Source organism: Octodon degus, unplaced genomic scaffold (genome assembly GCF_000260255.1).
Source record: "Octodon degus isolate 3935 unplaced genomic scaffold, OctDeg1.0 scaffold00033, whole genome shotgun sequence".
Lineage (NCBI taxonomy): Eukaryota > Metazoa > Chordata > Mammalia > Rodentia > Octodontidae > Octodon > Octodon degus.
This window is the reverse complement of record NW_004524609.1, coordinates 6754486-6769991: the sequence shown is the minus strand read 5'-3', so window position 1 is coordinate 6769991 and position 15506 is coordinate 6754486. Positions and strand designations below refer to the sequence as shown.

The 15506-nt window shown below is 43.4% G+C and overlaps 1 protein-coding gene across 5 annotated transcripts in view; it reads right to left on the bottom strand.

Moving 5' to 3' along the window:
* Nucleotides 1-5382: 5382 nt before the first annotated feature.
* Cep112 (centrosomal protein 112) overlaps nucleotides 5383-15506 on the bottom strand; it is a 722997-nt gene continuing 712873 nt past the window's right edge. For all 5 annotated transcript variants that reach the window (XM_012514508.2, XM_023714104.1, XM_023714105.1 and 2 more), the window contains 2 exons: nucleotides 8821-8922; nucleotides 5383-5451 (listed from right to left, as the gene is read on the bottom strand). In XM_012514508.2, the coding sequence (XP_012369962.1) occupies nucleotides 5383-5451; nucleotides 8821-8922 (171 nt within the window). The remainder of the gene's footprint in view (nucleotides 5452-8820; nucleotides 8923-15506) is intronic.

Genomic DNA, 15506 nt, shown 5'->3' with positions numbered 1-15506 from the left:
GCATGGCAAGCTGGGGATTGAACCCTGGTTCCTGCATCTACCTAAGCAGGCATTTTAATCCACTGCGCTATCTGGCTGGACCTTTAATTTTTATTTTGAGACAGAGTCTCACTAAATTACTAAGTTGCCCAAGATGGGCTCAAACTTGCAAACCTCCTGTCTCAGCCTCCCAAGATGCTTACATTACAGCCACGGGTCACCACGCCTGGCCCAGGCACTGTCTGATGGCTTCCGTACCTGGTCTCCTGCCGGGTTAGTGCTGGAGGGCTCCTTGCAGCTGCCACGCTCCAGCCAACAGTGTGAGTTATCCACATGTGAGTAAGCCACTGTGGGCACAAGCCTTTGTCTCCCATGGCTGCCACCCCAGCAGACACCTAACTGCACTGCTTGAGGCCTATGTGAGCCCATTCACTTCTCAGCACTAGGAGAGAATGATAACACATCATGGTTTTATGATAAATGTTGTTTAAGTCATCAGATTTTGGGGATAGTTAATGTGCTGTATAGCACACAGCTGGCAGTCAATGACTATTAACAGAGGAATGAGGGAGTAATGTAAATGGGAATCTTTTTTTTTTTTTTTTTTCTTGGCGGAACCGGGGATTGAACTCAGGCCCTTGTGCTTGCCAGGGAAACACTTAATCCACTGAGCCATCTTCCCAGCTCCAAGGGAATCTTGAAGAGGGGTCACAGCATGTCACATTGCCTAAATATGACATCTGAACACTATGAGACAAGTTACAGAGAATGGGGTTTCATGGACTATTAGTCTGAGAAACAATGACTGGCAAGGTTGAAATGACCCAGCTAGAGACATACTGGTCTAGACCAGAACCACCTTTATGTCATGGGTTAGGAAAGTGAGGCTCAAACAGGTGAAGGGAATCAGCTAGGGGGCCCAGCTATTGGACTCTACCTACAAAGCATAACTTCCTCTTGTAGCTAAGGGCAAAGGCCATGGGCCAGGCGGCTTCACCCAGGAAAGCACACAGTGGCTAATTTGATGTGGGGGGTCAGCTTCTCTTCAGGCTCTCTTTCCACTCAACGATACTGATGTGTCCCAGTCCATGTCCCACGAGACCTCTCTTAAGGAAGAGGCAGACTACCAAAGAGGAGTAAGATTACCTACTGGCTGGAAGTCTAGACTAAGCTTAGGTTCTCAAAGTAGCAGAATCCAGAGAAGCATCCAGGTTCTAAAACATGCGGGATAGAAATCCTTGCTTAGAACTGAAATGTTCAGGACATATTTTCAGCAGCATTGGATATTGAGGAGGGATGTAGATTTCAAAGTTTTGCAGTCTTCTCTAACAAGTTTTGTTTCCCCTCTACGTGAGAGGTAAAATGGGCTGAAGTTCCATTCTGTTTTTAAAACAACACAGTGAAAAATGTTAACACTAACCAGCTCAAAATCTGGGACATTTAATTTTACTTTTCAAATACCATTAGCTTCCTAATCAAGCCTCCAAAGCTAAGAATCACTCTACCAGTTGAAAAAAAGTTTTATCTAATTATCTTCTTTTCCTACTTTGAATTGACCAACCATGTATCTTTTTCTGATTTTATCAAAGGGGCTGCCAGGACAAAAGCACATCCAAATTTAAGTAGGCTTTAGTTAGCAGGCTTAAAATTGATCATGCATTTTAGTTTCAGTAACTTGCAATTTCTATATCCTTTGATAATTCACTTTAAAGAGCAAACCGTCTTTAATGACAAGGCTTAAAAGAGACGACCTTTCTGAACAAAATATGAAAGCTCAGAAGAGATAGTTCTTTTAAGGAAACTATGAATTAAAATGACCTTGTGTTCTGAGACTTTTCTCTCACCATTTTTGATGTTGTACCTTTCCTTTCTACTCTTAGACACAGAGCGAAGCCGCCACTGCCTTTTTGGGATGGTGCTGACTTCAATGAAGGGGCTGTTAATTGTTAATTCAAACTCCCAGCTTCTTCTTTTTGCACTTTTCTTCGAAGACTTCTTTAATGAGGTTGCTCGCCACTCTAAGCGTGTGCCCCTCAGCTCTGTTAACAGGTGATGTTACAGGTGAGGCTGGAGTGGGAGCCAGCTCCCTCGACCCACGGTCAATGCTTTTATACAACCCACGAAGCAAGTGTTCCCAGGCGCTGTACTTTGGGAGTCCACTTAGGACTGCGGAGCTCACTGTTGAGGTTAGAGGCTTCACAATCAGAGGTCAGACCCCCTGAAAGAGCTCACGGACGCAGAAATGGTGGACTGACACAAGACTGCGACATATGCAGGTGAGTCGGTAGCTAACTTTCCTGTGAACTCTCCTCTTCCTCGACCCCTGGAGGGTAACCAGATCATAGCACACATCTACAGTGCTGTGACCCCAGAGCTTTCTGTCTGCCCCATCGGTCCAAATGCTTTACCTGCTGCTACCTATCAACAATTACATGTTGAAATATGAAAAGCACAGTGGAAGACTCAGCCCAGCAGCCAATAGTAATAACTGGAGATGTAACTAAATTAGGTACTTGTGATGAACAATTGATCTTCCACAGGATGAAAGAAAAAATAAAATCTTAGATGATTTTATAATAAGGCACCGTGTTTATAATTTATTTTCTGAGCACTTGCTTTTTCTCCCAGTAGCCATTTACATACTCAATGCTCAACTCAGTAAGGAATTTCAAACATGTCAAATGTAATTTTTCTTTCTATTCCTTTATCAGAAAGTGTTCACAAAAATGCGCATGCCAAGTACCCACTCCTATCACATCCAATCAAAATGACCTAAGATTTCGTTCACCTGACTCCAAGGCATACAAGAAACTTTCAGAAGAGAAACAGGATCTGTGTAGTGTCAAAGGTTCACCAGTGTTTATAATTTCATAACCTTTGAAATAACGAAAAGAATAGCAGGTAGCTTTCCAAAACACCCACCGATATTTGCTCATAGAAAGCAAATATTTTGAGTGGGAGTTCCAGTTCCAGCACACAACACAATTCACAAAGTATTTTCACTCCAAGCAACTGATGATCTTACTGACAAAAGTTGCTGAGCCTCCGGGTTTTGCATAGTTCTCGTAGAAGTATTTCCATTACTTATGCAGCCATGTTTCCCTTCCAAGTACTAAGTCACAATCTGAGGAACAGCTGCCCTTCTTAGTGTTAGGTGGCTTTAGTGGCACTTGCTACAATTTGCTTCCCCTGGATATACTTGAAGCCAGCACAGTAACATAAGCATGTACGATGAATCAGCAAACCTAAGCCTAGGCTAGTGGCACCAGGCGTCACAGGACAGTGGTGGCCCCATGGGGATGGTTTAAGGCAAGAGCGCCAGCCTCCTGCTGAAGGCTGCCACGCATCCCTGTCCAGCCATGGACGTGGTTGAGAACCTGTTATGCATGCTTCCTCATCACCAATGTATCTCAGTCACATATGATCGAAGGGCAATTATTCCCCGAGCAGCAAACAGCAGACAAGGGTGGGGAAAGAGAAAAGGATTTTGAAAATGTATAAATAAACCTTTTACAGTAAACCAGATGGATACAGCCCCACCCACGGGCTGGATTTTTAGAGTAGCTCAGAGAGCCCATGACACACACCACAATGCACGCAAGAGGATTTCACTGCAGTTTGGAATGTGCTTGGTAAATCAGGGCTGGCCAATTAGCTTTGAACTGCTTGTCAGCACGGCAGGGAGAGGTACTCAGGCTTACATGTCCGTGACCAGCCCAGGTGCCCACACAGCGACAGAGAACAAGAGCACAAGCTGCGATCCCTTGCCATATGCTGTGTCCTCATAACGACCCTGCACCACTTGGCTTTCTTAAGGATCTTCGATCAACATGCTACTTACAAAAACCACCACAAAAAGAGAGCTGAAGACAATAAGAAAGCCACGGTCCCCACACGCACTACCTCCATCATGCTGCCTCTCCAGTTCCACGACAGGCCATAAGCCAACCTAAGTGCTTGCACTGATCACAGATGATCCCGTGACTTTCATTCCAAACCCCATCTTCATGCACTAATTATGGATTTGATCTTTGATATAAGGTGTTTTTCTCAAAGGCATAATTTGAGATTGTCAGTATTTGCTAGAGAAAAATACCGTGCATAGGTCACCTTTATTTGAGCAGATGAGAGATGATAAAAAGTAGAATGAAAACTCATAAGTATAAAATAATACTTTAATGAAGTATGAACATAAAACAATGTAAACAGGTATGAACTTTGGACAGGATACTATAAACGTGATTTTGATCATACCCAATGGTAAAAAATCACTTCTTTTGCCAATATAAGCAATTCTCAGAAAATACTCAAAGGCACACAGATATGAAAATTAGAAATAAAGAGATGTTAAAAAATAACTTAGGCAGACACAAAATCATCCCACTGATGTAAAGAATGCATTTTTATGATATTAATTACACGTAAGTATTTAGAAATGCCACTGATCTCATAGTTCACTTTACAATATCCAACTCTTCAAACCTGCTGGAAGGATTCCTCAGGGCAGCCTGCACAATCGGACCATCGAACTTGCTCATGGAGTTACCTGCAAGCAGACACCTTGGTTACGACCTTGGGGTTTCACAGGCCTGTCTGTCATAAAACATGTTACAGTTCTGGAGAAATCAGAGGTTAAAAAGGGTATTTTATCATTTATGCCTAGGAGGGATCAAACCCTACCTACAGAGAATCAAACATGCTCTTCACATGAAAAGTGAACGATTCGCAATCGCTTTCCTCTTAATCCAACGCTCAGCCAGTGGCTCAGTCTTCCACTGCGCTAAATGAAGCCGGGTGGTAGTCTGACTGAGTCGGAGCAGGTAAGCCCCGCCTCCATCAGTAACGTCCCCAGAGCCTTTCCCTACAAAGGGCTGACATCCAACAGGACGCTCAGTCTCTGTGAAGAGCAGACACCACTGAGCCACTGGCTGTTCTGGTCTGATAACAGCACCAAGCCCCAGGGTCAGGGGTCCTCGAGGACGTGAACCATCGCAGCAAGAACTGCATCCCTTCATACTCTTTCTCTCTCGAGACAGGGTCTGCCAGTTCAGCTGGCCTTGAACTCCCAGCACTTCCGCTCCAGCCTCCCAAGTGCTGGGACTCCAGGCTGTGGGCCACCATGCCTGGCCTATCATCTCATGCTCTTAAAGGAAGCTCGTGCATCCTATACCCTGCAACTGGGTTTCAAGAGGGTGTCTCGGCAGCTGCCCGGGACAGGCCTGCACTGCTGTGCCCTGAGGAATCTCTTGATTAACAGAGATACATGGCCTTTCAAAGGAAGGCTAATCACTACCACTGCATCCTTTTTCCAAAACTGCTATTAAGCGTATGTATAATGAAGACGGATATGACGTCAGGAGACTCCCAGGGGCAAAACACAAAGTGACCGGGCCTCTCCGTGCTTTACCTTCTGCCTTGGTAAGTCAGCAGCTCTTCCTGGAGGATAGATGCTCTCTTCTGCAGAAAGTTAACCTAGAAAAGAGGCCTTGTGTGAGAAAAGCGTCAACGCTGCCTGTACAGTGCCACAGAGTTTGATTTAGATGCAGGTGGTTCTTTCCTTAGCTAAGACTCACAAGACCTGCTCAATGTCTGTGTGTGTGTGTGTGTGTGTGTGTGTGTGTGTGTGTGTGTGTGAATTCATCACATGCTATACCAACTGAAAGTCCACCGGAGGCTACAAAATAAACTTCAAACTCCTTACTACAAGAACTGTTTTCCTTTAGCCCTTCCCACCCTTGTGACTTCCTTGCTCCTTGTACCCTCCCTGACAGGCCACATCAGCTACCACGTCTTCCACACTCTATGACCCCTTTCTCCCCTTGGAATACTATAGTTCTGGAGAAGTTAGGGGTTGAAATGATGTCACATCAAAATTTTATCACATATGCCTACAAGGGGTTAAATCATCAATACTAAGCAGACAGAATCTTTGGGAAAATGAATGATTCTATTCTTTTCCCCCTTGGTGTTTTGAAACAGGGTCTTGCTGTGTAGTGAAGGCTGGCCTTGAACTCACTATGTAGCCCAGGCTGGCCTCGAACTTGCAGCGATTCTCCTGCCTCAGCCTCCCGAGTACTGAGACTACCAGCATACACCACCCATGTCTGGTGGAAAAAGAATGGGACCAGTTCCATCCTCTTTGGCTCCTGTTCAAATGCACTCCATCCTCCCAGCCTCCCTAGCTGCTCGTGCCTTCTCAGCCCCACGGTTCCCTTTTCTCTGTCCCTGGTCTCTGTTACCCACACTGCTCACGCTGCTGTGCTGTTGTTTTCACATCTCGCCTCCAAACCTGAGAACTCTTCTGGGGCAGGGAGGACAGTTTTGGTTTTTTTTTTTTTTTTAATTCTTTGTATTTTTTTTTTTTTTTTTTTTTTTTTTTTCCCTACTTTTTTTTTTTTTTTTTTTTTTTTTACAGGGCTGGGCATGTAGCTGGCATTCACTAGCTATTTAATGAATGAATGAGTGAGTGAAAAGAAAATTACTGCTGTCTGAAACCTCAGTCTGTCCTGGGGATTCCCTGAGGTTGAGAGACAGTATTTTGTAGTGAAAAGAGCCTGAGCGTTGCCTGGAGTTAGGCCAACGTGGGTTCAACTCCAGGCCTGGCCTCTACGACTCTAAGGAACTACTTCTGTTCTCAACATCCCACCTGAGAAATGGGGTTAATGACAGCTCCGGTGACTCCCAAGGTAAGGAGATGGCGTGAAATGAGGAAGGTGCGGCTCCTACCTCACAGCAGGTAACACCCCATACCTCCACTCTTGGGGCCCTAGAAGATGGGGAACTGGATAGCCTCGCATTCTCTTTAGTCAGATCGTTAGGATCCATTGATTTTTTTGAAGCATAAATTTCTATATGATTAAAAACATCAGTAATAGACAAAGACTAAAAGCACCTTACACAGGCTTAATATAATCAAGAGTCAGTGGAATCTGATTGCCTGGAATTGTTTACTCTTGCCTCGGTGGGCTGAACTGAAGCCATGGCAACGGCTGATTCTGAAGCGTGGTTATGAAAGCGTACAGCTGGCAGAACTGCAAAAACGTGTTTGAAAGAGAAGAAAGCACAGTCTTCCCAAATGGGTGCATATCAAAGCAGTCTCCTTGAGTTTGCTTATTTGTAATATCACCCTGTTCTTCATTTTGCCCAATTGTTCAAATGACCCATAGGACAACTGATAATGTTGGCAGATGTAAGGATTACACTAACTCAAGTGCCCTCCCCCACACAATATTGCACTAGGAATTTCAACAATTTTTGAAAAACACAGGCACCTGTGCTTTCAAACTAAATTTGCTCACTAAATAAGCCTGCACCTCCTCCAGGCAGCTGCCAATTCTGAGGCCCGAATACAGCTGGCAGCACTTGCTTTCAGGTCAACATCCAGTTTTAGGAGGCTGAAGTGGCTTTTATTACAGTCAAATGAGATGGATGATAACAGAAGTGCTGCAGGTGGGTATCAGATCTCCTCGCCATTTCCAAAAAACCAAACCAAACAAAACAACACAAGAATCCCTCCTCTGAAGGCGTCAGCTCCTCTCTAGAGGAGGCTGTGGAAGGCTTGCTGCAAAATCAATGAGTAAAGCATGCCTCGAGAAGTGCTTTTATGCAAGTAGTGATTGTGTCAATGACCGGTTCCAGCATTTATTTATTTATTTATACTACGAATCAAACTCAGGACCTTGTGCCTGTCAGGCAGCAGGCAGGCGCTTATGCCGCTGAGCTACATTGCCAGCCCTAGCATTTGTTTGGTACAAGAACAAGCATAGCAAAATTTGTTAGGAGCCTACAGAAGGAACAGTAAACAGTAGCAGTAAGACTGAAATATAGCGATACCTACCTCGGTTCACGAACTTGATTATTTTCATGATTCTGGTTCCAAACTGAACCAGCTTTCCCCATAAGGCCAACATCAAACCCAGCTATTGACTTTGATTCAGTTCTCATCCAATTTGTTTGTGGCCAGAATCATGTAAAGAGTTAAGTTCGTGAAGAGAGGTAACCTGTAATGAAGATCCATGTTCAGATAAGAGCCTTTATGCAGGAGAGTTTAAAAGAAAGAGCTGCTTCACCTTATGTCTTAAAAAGGAGCAAAGGTGAATATTATCAAACTATATCATTTATACTGTTTCTAAGTAAATTTATTGAATATGGTCTATGTTCCAGGCACAGTGGGAAATCCTTCCCTCCATGGAACTTTTCCGGGAAAAAGTGTACCTGAAATTTTTGGGTCTATTAGAAATAGAACTATGTGAAGTCTTTCTCAAGTTGGAGCTAAAAAATTCATTAGACCAGCAATATATAAAACATTCAAACATACAGAAATACATAGAAATCTTTCACATAAGCATCTAAAGTTAAATTAATTTCAGCGCCTCATTGATTTTAGAAATATTTAACCTGTTCAGATGCCTTATTATTTTATCTTGAAACGGAAACACATATTATCTCTAAGAACCGTATAAAATACGCCAGAATAAAATATTTCAAATTTAGTGGTGTTTTTGTTTCTTTGCACTTTAGCACACAGTAATGACACTTTGGAATCAAGAGTAGCTGGCGGATTGGAATGTAGACTATAAATGAATAGAGGTGCCAAGACTGAACTTTTTAATTTTAGAGGGCTTTTAAGAAAATCTCATGGAGACAATGAGTTCTAAGCTAGTAAGAAAAGCAAACAACAACAACAAAAACAAAACCCAACTCATCTTGTGTGCTGGGTTATGCTATAATATCACACTGATTTTTCTGGCAATAATGTAGAGTCAAATTTACATGTCAGTTTCTCCTCAGGATATGTGCATGCCTGCAATCCTAGGACAGTGCTTCAGTTCTAGTCATTACCTGTGATTTTAGTGAAGAAATTGTGTCCTCAAGTTCTTGTCTTAGAGATGCTGGCATCAAGCCTTTGAATTTTGTTTCATATTCTTGCCGGACATAAGTTATCTAATAAAAAAAAAAAAGAGAAAGTCATCTTTTTTCTTTACCACAGCAATGATTGTTTTGAATTTAAGAACTCTAAGAATAATGTTCATTCATCATGAAGTTTGCTACACATGGTCAGAAACCAGAAAACAAAAATGAGAAAAGAGTAAGTGTCCTACACACTGAAAAAGTCACCCAGCCTGGCCTTGTGACTCTGGAATAGTTAGTTTCTGAAATAAAACTTTTTCTTCATAATGGTCACTGACATAATTTCAGCATCTAAGTAAAATATACATTCTCTTCTGTCTATTCATGAGGTACCGCTGTGTTAACCTTGTAGCTTGTCCTTGACTGGGATGTGAACCAAGACCATACTAAACCGTGATTTCCGGACAACTCAGGACAGAGCTTTGGTTTGATTAAAATACTGTCAGTATCTGGGTACGCAATATGAGACATGGGATTATGAAGAGCTGAGTGGTGGTGAACCTGCAAACCTGTCTCAAAGCCTCCTCAATACTGGTGGATGCTGAAGCCTCTTTGGTTCCCAGGTTTTTTTCTGCTTCAGAACACAACTGGACCCATGCTCAGCTAGTTGACATCACTGCCTGGCTAGGGATATGCTGTTGGCTCATCTGACTCACATTTCTAAAACCTAACAAGGAAAGTGAGTGTGGTGCAAGTGAAGCCTTTGGAAGATGCAGGAATCAGATGAAGACGTGTGTGTGTGAGTGTGCATAAAGTGGTACCTTTCTATAGCTATGTTTTTGCATTTTTTTCCTTCTAATCTAAGATGTGACAGAATTACTTACTTTAAAAATCTGTTGTGGATGATTAAAAATGGCGAACTACAGGCCTACAGCAAAATACAGCTGCTCTGGAACCTGGCATCAAGATGCTTGGGAAAACAACTTAGTAAAGAAAAAAAATAAACCATTAAGAATGATGCTTAGTTACTTCTCTTCTTGCTGAGAAAAACAAAACAAAACAAAACAAAAAAACCAAACACCTATAGTCAAAAGGGAAAAGGCTTATTTGGTTCACAACTTGTAGAGGCTTCCATCTATAATAAGCTGGCTCCAAGGAAGGGCGGCACATGACAAAGGGCCAGCCGTTCATGATGGTGGAAAACAGCAAAGGCAATAAGAAACCTAAACAGCCTACTGCAATGAGGGAAGTGCCAAACCAATCAATGGATTTAGTAATCACTCATCTTTAATCCCAGCATCACACACTCTAGACTGTCGCCTCTGTAAAAGTTCTATGACTGCATGAGGCTTTAAGGGGGCATCTAGACACAAACCAAAACATTCTGGCCTGGTGCCCTAAAAACTTATGTGTACCCCTTTATGTCCATCTCCAAGAGTTTCTAAAGTCCTAACAGTTCTAGCACTGATGAAAAGTCCAACTCCAAAATCTCCAGAGATTTAGGATGTTCTTAACTGCAAATCCCTGTATAAGTGCAAACTTCCAATATAGGGTGGCATAAGATAGACACTTCCAATATTTAATGGCACAAGATAGACATTTCCATTCCAAAGTTAAAAACAGGGAAATAGTAAGGCATGGGAACAAAGCAAGTCCAAAATCCAGCAGGGCAAACACTAAATCCCACAGTCCCATTTCCAGCACCCCTGGCAATCCGTGGCAAGCTGGGACCTCCAGAGGTGCTCCAGAGGTTGGGTGCTCTGTCCCTGCGGCACTTCTGGTGGCTGTAGCTCCCATTGCTTCTTTCTTTGGCTGGCTTTGCTCACTCCTTGCAGCTTTCCTTGGACAACCCACATTCCTGGCTCCTCCAACCTTCTGGGGTCTCCACTGCACCTTGTGCCTCACACTCACAGCTTCACACACTGCCCTCTCAGGGGCATACTGCCTGGCCTCCCAGGCCTTCTGAAATCTGGGTGGAAGCCCTCCGAACCCAACAACTCTTGCATTCTTCATGTCCCTAAACCCAGTGCCACACAGATGATGCCAAGGTCTTCTGCCAGCTAGAACCTTAGCCAGGCTTTCCCCTTGCTTGGTTTTAGGGATTCAGTGCCGGCTCACTGAGCTCTCTGAATCTAATCATAGGAACAAATTCTCTAGGCCACTGCCAGTTTGGTCTTTTCAAAACAATGTCTTTCACTTTCATGATTTTGTGGCTGCAAAGAGTGGAGCATTACTACTTCTTGTGAAACCCTCAAGGCCATTTTTTTGTTCTCCTGTTCCCTCTCAACAATCAAGCTCTCTTCTGTTCTGTCCTTGCAGAGGGGCTTTCCTAGAGCTTCCTTTACTCACAGCTTTACTGGAGCTTCTTTTCTGGCCAAACTCACAACATTTTAAATCATCCCGCTGGGCGCTTTGCTCTTCTCACCATAAATTTGCCTAAAACTTCCCAGCAATATCTATACTGCTGCCTCAATATTAGACTGTCTTGAATTTTCTTCTACAAAATTAGTCTGCTGCCCTTCATCTCAGTCTTATACAAAGTCTTGGATACAGGCAAAATGCAGACAAACTTTCTGCCAAGCCATGCTATATATAATCTGGTGTCCAGCAGCCAGTGCAGTCCTTCCCCGCAGAAACCTCCCGAGCCTGGCCTTACCAGCAGGATTTCTAGCAGCTTTCTGATCATCTGAGCTCTGATCAGAAGCTCCTATAGAATACAGTCTCAGCGTTCCAGCTCTGCTTTGTCAGCTAGCATCTCTGAGCTTTGCAAACTCTTCCCATAAGCCAGTCCCAAAGGCTTCTGAACTATATGGTCAGTACTGTCACAGCAATGACTCTGGTATGGGACCAAATTTTGTCCTAGTTACATTTCTCTTTGCTGAGATACAGTACCCAAAGTTAAAGAGGAAAAGATTTATTTGGCTTAGAGTTTGTAGAGGTTTCAGTCCATAATCAACTGGCTCTGAGAAAAGGTGGCACAGGTTAGAGGGGAGGGAAACAGCAAAAGCAACAAGAGACCTTAACAGCCTATTGGGATTAGGAAAGTATCAAGCCAATCAGTGGACTGATTTAGTGAGCACTCATTTTTTTTTTTTTTTTTTTTGCGGAACCGGGGATTGAACTCAGATCCTTGCGATTGCCAGTCAAGCGCTTATCCTACTGAGCCATCTCCCCGGCCCCGAGCACTCATTCTTAATCTCAGCATCACACACTAGATTCAGCCACCTCTGAAAAAGTCCTTATGATCCTATGAGGTTTTAGGGGGACAGCTAGACACAAACCATAACAAAAAAGCTGACAGAAAAACTAGACTAGAGAGAAGCTGAAAATAACATAGATAAAATAATGAAGTAGTATGAAATGCTAAACTTGATTCCTTGGGACCCATCTTTACCAACACAAGAAGAATTGGCAACCCCTGGGAGAAAAACAGACTTTGTTGGCAATGTTAGTCCCACAAAAAGCCTACTTCTCATAAAACAGAAAAAAAAAAAAAAAAAAAAAAAAAAAAAAGCAGCACGGGGTTTTACTCTGCAAGCAATTCTTTCTGTATGATGGCCTAGAGTTGGAAACCAAGTGCAGTGGTTGCTGTGTTTGAGTGTTTAATCAGGAGCCAGTATGGAAAGGGAGTTGTTAAAGAATGCGGTGCTCTAGTAATCAGAACCCGTGGAACAACTACACTCAGGGCTTCTAGGATTACTCTACTGCAGTGACTGGGTGGAAGACAGACACAAGACAGTGCGAGAGACAGTACGGACTTGACACAGACCGCTGGGAAGCTTACACTCCTGCTGAGAGGACACAGGAGTCCCACTCTCTGGTAGGAAGCCAGGCCAGCGGCTTGTGGCCTTTGGAGGGGACTGGGCCTGAAAGCACTGGCATGAAGTTCACTGACTGCTTAATCCCCTCTTCCCGTCCACTGAATGCGGGCAGCACGGAGCTCAGTGGTCTGTCTGCTTTCCCTTCTGCCAGTGCAGTCAGGCACCTGCCTCAGCCTGGCTGACTCCCATCCTGGAAGAGCACGCAGTGGACACCCTGGAGCAGTAGGGCACTGCGTTAGCCCACAAGCTGTGCAGCTAGTAGCAGGAGAGGCAGGGGAGGACTCAGCATTCCTGCACAAAAACGTGAGTGTGAAAACCAAATAACAGCAGCAACTCACATCCTTCCTCCCACAGTTGGTGGATTCCAATACTGCAGACCCTGCCGAGAAATTTCTCATTTGGAAATAGAATACGGAGGATCTCTTTTTGAGACAAGGTCTCACTAGGCAGTGCAGGCCTTGAACTCACTCCGTAGCCCAGGGGGGCCTCAGGCTTTCAGCCACCCTCCTGCCTCAGGCTCCTGAGTGCTAGGATTGCAGCAGTGTGCCGCCACGCTTGGCCCAGAGGAAGTTGTGATTCGTTTTTCCTTTTTTTTCATTGGTTTTTCTTTCTTTTCTCTTTGTTTTTTTTTTTAAATTTCTTCTTTGTTCCTTTCTGTGCCTTTCATCTAAATCTATTTTCTTTTACTCTTTAACTAAATCTTTTATCTCACTTTTCACATTTTCCTTTTCTTTATTTTTTAAATTTTACTTCATTCGATTCCCTCTTCCCCACTCCATTATTAATATTATTATTATTATTTTGGTACTAGGGATTGAACTCAGGACCTTGTGCTTACCAGACAGGCGATTATGCCGCTGAGCTTTCACCCTGGTCCCACTCCATTACTAATCTTTAGATACAGTACAGCAGTACCTTGGTTCATGAACATGTCTGTTTGAAAACAGTTCAGTCTGCAAGCAGAAGCAGTGGGCTCCATCTTGCTTCTATCTGTGCACTCCGTATCAGGTGATGAACAAAAGGGACCAGGGCCATCCTCCCTGCTCGTACATGGAAACACCTGTCTTTCCCAGACTTTTGGAATGAACCAGGTCGAGAACCTAGGTGGCTCCATACTTAGTTGGCTCTATGTTATCAGTATTGAATCTTTCTCTGTTGTTAGTGGTACATAGCTTTTGCATTTAGTAAATATTTATTGTATGTCAATATTTGGTTTTTCTTTATGTCTATATTATTATTGTACATCACTTTTTATTGTTAAGGGTGGTAAAATGATATCTTTTATTGGTTCTTTTTTTGTATTTTAGAAGAGGGTCTACAGGGTGTTCAGGGTCTCACTACTAGATCAGACTCATAGTGATTCACCTGTTTACACCCTTCCACGACTGGGATTACAGGCGAGCGCTACCACGCCCAGTCTCAATTGCCATCTCAGCATGCCCTGGGGGCGGGGCCAGCACAACAGGCCAGGGGTTTGAACCCCAGCCCTTGTACCTGCTTGTAGGTGCTTTAATCCACCAAGCTATTTGGCTGGCCCCCTCTTTTATTGGTTCTCATGCTACATAAATATCCAGAATTTGTCCTTTGACTCTATTATTGTTGCTGATTGCTTTGCTATTGACAGTCATGGCATGGTTGTTATTAATGGTTTTCACTGTATGCTGATACATGGTTTGTCTTTTGGTCATTACCATTACTGCAGTTTGTATCCAGAGAACTGGATTCTGGGCTAATTTCACTGTATTACACCTCCCCAAATTAATGCGGGTGGCCAGGTCTTAGGACAGAAGCAAAGCCTATACTTAGCCAGGCCCAAAGTGCATCACCGGGAAGCAGACACTTAAGAGATCTCTATACTAGCAATAAAGGTTTTTTTTTTTAATTTTAATCCTCAGCCTCTAGCAAACAAACAAAACAAAAAACAACAGTCATATGAGAAGACAAGACAACAATAGCAACACAAAGACACTGAGGATCTACAAATGAGATGTACAAAACATAAAAGAAAAAGACAACTCATAAGCCCAAGCAGTGTGCCTAGGCTGTAAGTTCAGCTGTTAAGCATGTTAGTATCTGTATTATCAAGTGACCATACTTTCAAAACGGATACACAGATTTGGTGCAATCCCAACAAAAATAGAACTAGCAAAAACAATCTCAAAATTAATATGGAACCAGAAGAGACTCAGAATGGCAAAAGCAATCCTGGGGAATAAGAACAAAGCAGGAAGCATCCCAATTACAGACTTCAAGTTGTTATAAAGCTACATGGATAAAAACACCATGATACTGGCACAAAAATAGACAAAGAGATCCATGGAACAGAAGCGAGGATGGAGAAACCACCTCAGGCATGTTCAGCTGCCTAATGTTTGATGAAGAGGCCAAAGCCATATGCTGGAGAAAAGACAGCCTCTTTAATAAGTGGTACTAGGGCCAGCCAAATAGCTCAGTGGATTACAGTGCCTGCAAGCAGGTGCAGGGGCCAAAGGTTCAATCCCTGGGCCTGCCATGCTGGCCCCACCCCCAGGGCGCACTGAGCTGGCAATTGAGACTGGGCATGGTGGTGTGCGCCTGTAATCCCAGCTCTTGGGAGGCTGTAAGCAGGCGGATCACTATGAGTCCGATCTAGTAGTGAGACCTTGAACACCCTGTAGACCCTTCCCTAGAATACAAAATAAAAATCAATCAATCAATCAATCAATCAATCAATCAAAAACAATCTGCTGGAAAGCAGGCAAAACTCTTGAAGACACAGCATAGCAAAGGCTTTTGATACAGACTCCCATTTGTATGATGCCTAACATCAAAAAATCAGCAAATGGGATCCTACCAGATTACAAAGCTTCTGCACAG